Source organism: Crotalus tigris, unplaced genomic scaffold, assembly GCF_016545835.1.
Source record: "Crotalus tigris isolate CLP2741 ecotype Arizona unplaced genomic scaffold, ASM1654583v1 scf7180000018394.372285, whole genome shotgun sequence".
Taxonomy (NCBI): domain Eukaryota; kingdom Metazoa; phylum Chordata; class Lepidosauria; order Squamata; family Viperidae; genus Crotalus; species Crotalus tigris.
In genome coordinates this window covers 111,539-120,000 of record NW_024096978.1, presented here as the reverse complement: position 1 = coordinate 120,000, position 8,462 = coordinate 111,539, and the positions used below count along the sequence as shown (strand labels likewise).

Sequence of the window (8,462 nt, the reverse complement as noted above, 5' to 3'; positions counted from 1 at the left end):
AGGCAAAAGACAAAAATGGCACACAAATTACCTGCAGATCTTGATAGCAAAGTAATTAGTTTCCATCGATACGTAATACAACAGCGCATTAAACATGGCTATGCGTTAAGTAGTATTGGAAATATGGATGAAACTCCAATGAATTTTGATATGGTTGGAAATAAAACTGTCCATCAAAAAGGTGAAAAAACAATTTTAATTAAAACAACAGGACATGAGAAGTCCAGTTTTACAGTGGTACTAGGATGCACAGCTGATGGTGCCAAACTGAGACCAATGATTATTTTTAAAAGAAAAACAATGCCGAAACTCAAGTTCCCTGTTGGTTGTTTTGTACATGTGAATGAAAAAGGCTGGATGGATGAAGAAGGGGTAAAGCTATGGCTTGATAATGTATGGAGCAGGCGACCAGGTGGACTTCTTCAAAAACGTAGTCTACTGGTGTGGGATATGTTCAGGGCTCATTTAACTCCCAGCACCAAGCAAAGGCTTGCAAGAATAAACACAGATGCGGCAGTTATTCCTGCAGGATTGACATCGTTGGTACAGCCACTGGATGTGTGCCTAAACAAGCCATTTAAAGATCGCATTCGAGAACAGTGGAATGAATGGATGGTTAGCGGCGAAAAGTCATTCACAAAAGGAGGAAACATGCGTGCTCCACAGTTGGATGTTTTGTGCAAGTTTGTCATAAAAGCCTGGAATGATATTGATGCAGAAACAGTAATCAAGTCTTTCAAGAAGTGTGGCATATCAAATTCATTAGATGGTATGGAGGATGACTACTTGTGGCAAGATGAAGAGGAAGCTGAAGCTGAGACCACACCATCTGATACGGAATTCGATCCATATGATGACTGCCTTACAAATGTACCACAAGATGTCATTGATATTTTTATGATATCAGATGATGAACAGGATGATTTTGAAGGCTTTTAAAGGGAAACTGTCACACAAGCAAAACCTGTAAAAATAGCTTGCAGTTATGATGGGCGTTGCTGACTTGCCAGGGACTTGCCCGGCACTTGCTCTTTCTATTGTTTTTTATCTTCCTCCTATCATCATCAGTTCAGTTTGGTTGACAGCTTAGAAAACAAACAGCATGGCAGCTCCCATGGTTTTATTGTCTTATCCTTCCTTTCAGCTTTAGAGTGAATTAGGAAAAGTTTAATCCACTTGCACTGTTTTATGTTTATATGTTTGATGACAGCCTTATGTTTATAAATGACAGTTTTTCTGCTAAGTACCTGCATGTCATAAGCATTTGAATTAAAATTACCATATTGAAATCAAATCTGATGTTTTTAAATTTTTATTTGGTGTGCGTTGGAAGAGTGGTAGTCTTATACGGTGAGTATAGCCCAAACTCTATATTTTAACTGGAAAAGTTGGGGGTCGTCTTATACGCCCAGTCGTCTTATACGCCGGAAAATACGGTAATTGTCCTTAAAACTCTAAACCAGGAGTTTGGATGGAAAAGGGAGTAACATATTAGGAACCATATTTCAAACAAGAGGAACAATAGGAAAGCAGTGAAATGAAGTGTTAAATTCTGATTAATTTTAAACATAATTTAATTAATTAAATATGTTAACATAACTACTCCCCAAGTACTTAATAAATGTTCCCATCACAGCTCAGCAGCAGTTTTTCAGATGGATTTTGTGGAGTGAAAGTTATGTTCTAAAACAAGAAAATATTAAAGTGATAAGGGGTTATATGTCCCATACTTGTAAATTAGCAAAAGGTTTGTTTTAAAATTGGAAGTTTCTTTTGATCTTAAAAATGAGATGAAGACAATAGGAAATACTGTTCCTTAAATATGAGAACAGTATGTTTTCAGTGAATGTCTGATAGGTTAGAAACAATGTCCATCCTATTGGAACATCAATTCACATGGTTGGGCACTGTTCTACTGTTGCCATATTTGGGGCTGAAATGCAATAGGATTTTTAATATAACTTCAGAGGAAATATTGCATTTCAATAATTAATTTCTTTTCTTGTTTGCATTTGGCATTTATCAGGATACTTAGAACTGTGCATGGGGAATGACCAACATAAATATACAGTATTGGAAAGATAAACCCCTGGTTTGCACCATTGCTGATATGCTTTGCTTACCAACATTTGACTTTTTTTTAAATTGAAAGTCCAGAAAGAAGGCTTTAAAGCAATTTGGTCTAATTTGGGGAAAATGTTTTATGTATAATATAGATTTCCAAGCCTTTTAAATTTTATACCACATTATTATCATTGTTGTATGCAAGCATACATTTGGTTGGTTTGATGAAGCACAACATTATATGTTCACACAAGTAATAAATAGACATATGTGTCCGTATATCATCCTTCAGCATGACAGACTTCAGGCTAAAAGCCACGTAGGAAGTTGACTTTATCTTGAAGGGCACTAAGGCCACCCTTTCTTCCAAAGTCTTCCAAAAATACAAATCTTTGCATCTGATGATGCCATCAGTCAATATAGCCTGGGGTGCCATATATCCTTGACTGACACCATCAGTCCCTTCATTTTTGTTTGCTGTACAAAACATAGCCAGAACATAAATATTCTGATTTTCTTTACAAGGAGAAAAAAGTCAGTAGGAAACTGTAAACGTTGGCTAACATTAGCTAATGAAAGACCCAGTTAAAATGATGAACTTTCCAGCTCCTTGAGCTTAGACTCTGAACTGTTGTCTAAGTATGCAAAAGCATTTTGAGGGGGACCAGGGGTAGGCAACCTTGGCTCTTTTATGACTCGTGGACTTCAACTCCCAGAATTCCTGAGCAGGAATTCTGGGAGTTGAAGTCCACGAGTCATAAAAGAGTTAAGGTTGCCTACCCCTGATATGGACAGTCCCGATGGTGACCCACTCTGATTCAACTGCTGCATTTCTGAGACAAGCACCCATTTCCCCTGCCTGGGTCTTAATAGAACTCATGGTTTACTGCCTTCATGTTTTTTTTCTTGCATATTCTTCTTCTTGCATATTCTTCCATATCTTTGAATCAGTCAGTGCCAAACCTTGGAAGGCATTGATGGCCAATTAACCTTTTCCATTAAACATTTCCATCCTAAATCATTATTGTTCTCTGCCAGGTCTACTGCTTCGTGAAATTATATTTCTCCTTCATTGGTACGATGAATTTGATTTGTACTTCCCATACAGTCTATTTTTCTCAATTATGCAATTTTGAGAAATTATTATCAAATGATCAAATGACAGACAGTTAGGTTCTTGGATAGATACAAAAAGTGATCTCTTTTCCAGGTTTAAAGTATTATGTTTTCAAATGTCCCTCAGTCAGCAAGAATCATAAATATATCACCATTTATTATTTTTATTGTTTTTTTTAATCCTTAACTTATGACCACAATCGAGTCCAAAATTTCTGTTGCTAAGTGAGACAGTTGTAAAGTGAATTTTGCCCCATTTTACGACCTTTCTTGTCACAGTTGCTAACTGAATCACTTCTTCTTCTTCTTGTACCATATCCGTTATCAGACGTTGGCGATCATGTTGGTGATCCTGTTTTTATCAGCAGCCGCACGGAAAATTGCTGCTGAGTTTTGTCCAAACCAATCCCTTAGATTTTGAAGCCACGATATTCTTCTTCTGCCTGGACCTCGTTTGCCTTCAATCTTTCCCTGGAGGATTAAAAGGAGAATGCTGTATTTTTCTGGGTGTCTCATCACATATCCAAAATGTTAATTCAGTAATATGGTTGAATCTGGCTTCCCCATTGACTTTGCTTGTCAGAAGCTCACAAAAGGTGATCACATGAGCCCGGGATACTTTAACCGTCATAACTATGAGTCAGTTGCCAAGCATCTGAATTTTGATCGCTTGACCATGGAGATGCTGCAGTGGTCATAAGTGTGAAAAATGGTCATAAGTCACTTTTTTCAGTGCCATTGTAACTTCGAAAGGTCACTAAATGAATTGATGTAAGTCGAGGACTACCTGTATTTCATATTTGACTTGTTTCAGAGTTCATTGGTAGTTTAAAGAGCAGTCCTTTCCACATCACGCAGTTTGGGGGCAGTGACATTGAAGTCCAACACATCTAGAGGCAACCAGATTGGAGAAGACTTACCTATGCGGCTTAAAAAATGCTCCTGTATTTAAGGGAGGTGTCAGTACTTATAAGAAGTGCTGATAACACAAGTGATCCTCGACTTATGACTACAGGTGGGACCAGAATTTCCATCATAGATCGTTGCAGTTGTAAATCAAATCAGACACAATTTTGCGATCTTTTTACGATGGTTGTTAAGCGAATCACTCACCGGGGTCATTAAGCAAAAAACACGGTTTTAAATGCAAACCCATTCTTCCAAGTGGCAACTTTTTGCCAGGAATCAATAAAAAATGTCACATATCACGATCACTTGACCACGGGACATTGCAGTTGGCCGTACACATGAGGTGGTTGCCAAGTGCACAACTTGAGATCAAATGAATATGGGGAGGGTGATGGTCACAAGTGCGAGGAACAGACTTTTTTCAGCACTGTAGTAACTTTTCAGCACGGTCTAAACTTTGAACGGTTTCTAAACAAACGGTCGTAAGCTGAGGATTACCTGCAATTTTGTTTTCAATGCAATGCATAATTTATTTCTGCCAATATAAAATGGAGTGGTATTTCACGGTGATTCATCCATAACAGTAAGAGCTGCTGTTGTGCTATACTCTTAGTTTAACCACAAGAACACTGTCAAATATTATTGTTGTTGCTGTTTCTATTATCATCTTCATCATCACCATTAGCAATATGATATTGTGTTATGCTGTGTCTTATACCAGGTTCTTTTGTCTCCTTTCCAATCCGTTCCTTTGCCGATGCTAGGAAACACAGAGAAATTCTTTTTATTGGGTGCTGGGGAGAGTAGCAACTTAAACATAGTCAACATTACTGGGGATTGTTCCCCCCTCTCTCTTTTTGTAAGAGTTGCCAGCAAATCCATGTTTCCTATCCTCAAAGAGTTTCATAATTATATTTGTGTTTGAAGGAAGCTAAAGTCCAAGTGCAAAAAGGGGATAGGGTTGATGGGTTAGCCATTGCTAAAAGACTAATTGGGGGATTTTTTTTCTCCTCTCTTTTTAAAAGAAATTTGCTTAGAAGCTAGTTGATGAAATAATAGTGATGGATATGGGAGCTGCTATTTGTCTTTTGTTTTCGGGTTTTTCTTTAGGAATGGCAGTGGAGAGGACTATGATGAGCTGAAATTAACACTCAGCAGGGAGCTTTTAACTTCTATAGAATTTCTGCATTTGCATTCTAAGCCTAAAGTATCTGTTTGGTCTCCATGGATCTGTGACATTCAAAATGTGTGTGGGAGAGTTGAAAGGGGGAGGGGACACCAAACAAAAACCTAGTGATAGTAAGAGAAAAAGAGGAGTGAGGCGTGAGGAGTGGAAGAGGAAGAAACAAAGGAAAAAAGGACTGTCTAGGCATGCCAGGATAAGAGTCTGAGCACACATACATTTCAGGGAATCCAAAGTCATTTGTCAACGTTCTTTGAACTTTATTAATTCAAGATAATTTTGATAACTATTGGGCCACTTTTGTATCTTTGATAATGTATCCATCAATTTTTAGGATGATCAGATTTAGTTGTAGTTCGCTTGTTCTATGCCAAACATATTTCTGAGATTTTAGGGCATTTTCATTTCTCAGCATCCATATCATCAGTTGACTATTTTGTTTGCATTTGTTTTCCACCTAACCTTGATCTTCCTTAACCCTTTTTATATAAGAAAAGTCTAAATAGCTTACAACTTGGAAACAGAACAGAATGCTGAAGATTTTGTAAACATATTCAAGTTGGTATATCTTTCTCGGATTAGGGTTTGATCACATAGTGAAAACAAAGGTGGGCCTGATCATAAAACATTCCTAATTTTGGATACCATTCTCTGATTTTCACCTAAAAGCTATAATATTTACCAGGGAGAATGAAGTCAATATAACAAGTTATTCAGCAATTATATGTTCCTGCTGCAAAAATTACATGGATGTGGGGAGCGACAGTTGGCCATTAATTCATTCTTGGGCAATTAAACATTAATGCCTGTAACATTTCAGCATGCCATATATTTGTACAAAACCATAGTTTCAAATATCTTATTTTCTCCCGCTATACAGCTGTTTCCAGGTCCACTCCAGACTCTTTCACGGAAGATTGTTCAGTCCAGGATCAATAACACCCTAGTTGGAGTCTTCACTATTGTATTGATTTTCCTCTCAGCCTTTGTCAATATGGTATGTTACATTTCCTTTTTGTGATTGAGCTTTAGTGTGAATTATTAGTACTATAGAAACTGAAGAGCAAGGCCTCAATCTTTTCAAAATGTTATGGATTGGTAATTATTAATAGAAAAAAATAGAATAATCATACACAGTGTGTTTAATTGATTAGATTTAATATTTAATAAAAACAAAATAATTTTTACTTTGTACATACCTTGCCCCAAACTGCTTGTTAGAGTATACCACTATATGCACAGGCTATTATGTCTCTTTTGTTACTGACATGTAATTTGATCTTCTTCTTCTTCTTCTTCTTCTTCTTCTTCTTCTTCTTCTTCTTCTTCTTCTTCTTCTTCTTCTTCTTCTTCTTCTTCTTCTTCTTCTTCTTCTTCTTCTTCTTCTTCTTCTTCTTCTTCTTCTTCTTCTTCTTCTCCTTCTCCTCCTCCTCCTCCTCCTCCTCCTCCTTTTTCTCCTCCTCCTCCTCCTCCTCCTCCTCCTCCTCCTCCTCCTCCTCCTCCTCCTCTTCTTCTTCTTCTTCCATATTCATTATCGGACGTTGGTGATCATGTTGGCAATCCTGTTGTTATCAGCAGCCGCACAAAAAAGTGCTGCTGAGTTTTGTCCAAACTAGAAGAATATTTCCTTTAAAACTTGTTGATATGTATCAATCCTCCATAAACTTCTCTACTCTCTGTTTAAAATCATATAAAGTATCACCTTTATGTCAGCAGTCTATCTGAGTATGCGGTGTGGAAAGAAATATTTCTTTTTGTTTGTTCTTAAACTCTCTGCAGTTTATCTTCAATGGAGGGCTCTAGATCAGTGGTTCTCAACCTTTTTAATGCCGCGACCCCCAACTGGTCGTAAGTCGAGGACTACTCAACCAGTCGTAAGTCAAGGACTACTCAACTGGTGCAACACCGTTTGCAGAATGGGACTTTTGGCGGGCTCAGCAGGGCAGAGACAGCCTGGACAATTCCTATTGGCTTTTGAAAGCCAATAGAATTAGACTCTATTCAAGAGAGTCTATTCTATGGCTTTCAAAAGCCAATAGAATAAAAGGGAGTAGCACAGCTAAGGAAAAGGGGGAAAAAATGGCGGACTGCGTTGTTTGGCGACCCCCGTGAAATGGTCATTCGACCCCAAATGGGGTCCCGACCCACAGGTTGAGAACCACTGCTCTAGATTTTAACACTGTAAGAAAACTCTCCATCTCATGTGCATTAGTATAAAGAACTACCCCCGAAGATATGTATATATTGCGAGATGCAAAGAATGCTGCTTTGATTAGTTTGTTTTCTCCTTCTCTTTGTATGATGTTTATGTCTTGTTTTCTGCCAGTTCACCTGTAGTACTGTGGACCTTCTTGACTGTATAGCTGCAGAGTATAATCTCACTCTTCCTGAGGTGAATTTGTGCCATATTAGCTATTCCAATTATAGCTTGGAAACCACAGAAGGATTCTGTGCTACTTCCCAGCCAAACTGTAACTTTCCAGAGGTATTTGCTTTGTGCTGTAATGTGGGTGTATTTGTTTTGGGTAAAAATGACATAACGTGTTGCTGGGGTCTTCATTATTGTGTTGGTTTTTCTGTCAGCCTTTATCAATACAGTATACTAAAATGGCATCAACTGCTCCGTAGAATCCTTCATTGAAACAGGGCTTGGGTTTTTGTACTTTTGCCTGCCACTCAATTCTTAATCCCTCTGTATATGTTCCATACAATGAAAACATGAAATCTTCTTCAGACTGAGGAGTGAATAATCTTATTTCAGAATGTTCCTGCATGTAATCAGTCTTTGCCTTGTAAAATTAGGACACCACAGGGAAGGGAAAGCATTAGCCTTCCGAATTACTGCTTTCTATGCAATGAACTGGGAGTTTTGCTAAGGGGTAGGACACACATCCTTTTATATAAAATTAAATGCATTCATAATGCAAGATTATCGAGTATGAGATTATTGAGTAACATTCAAGAACACGATCAATTGCTAGGCAGTCCCATTCCGGAACCCACAACCTAAAGCAGCATGCCTTTCCAATTGCGCCGTGTAGAGGTTTCTCTATGTATCTCTGCCTGCAGAAATTGTAATTGGGGATAAGGGGAGGAACTCACCAAGGGAGGGGACATTCAGCAAGGCCTCTGTGGACTCTCTCGTAGGAGTACAAAGATTGCAGCTCTCCAAAAACTTACTTGGACATTA

At 38.1% G+C, this 8,462-nt stretch overlaps 1 protein-coding gene across 1 annotated transcript in view; it reads left to right on the top strand.

The window, feature by feature from the left end:
- Nucleotides 1-8,462, top strand: part of ADCY5 (adenylate cyclase 5) — a 233,614-nt gene that overhangs the window by 202,369 nt on the left and 22,783 nt on the right. The window contains exons 13-14 of the mRNA XM_039351971.1: nt 6,153-6,269; nt 7,599-7,757. Of these exons, the coding sequence (XP_039207905.1) occupies nt 6,153-6,269; nt 7,599-7,757 (276 nt within the window). The remainder of the gene's footprint in view (nt 1-6,152; nt 6,270-7,598; nt 7,758-8,462) is intronic.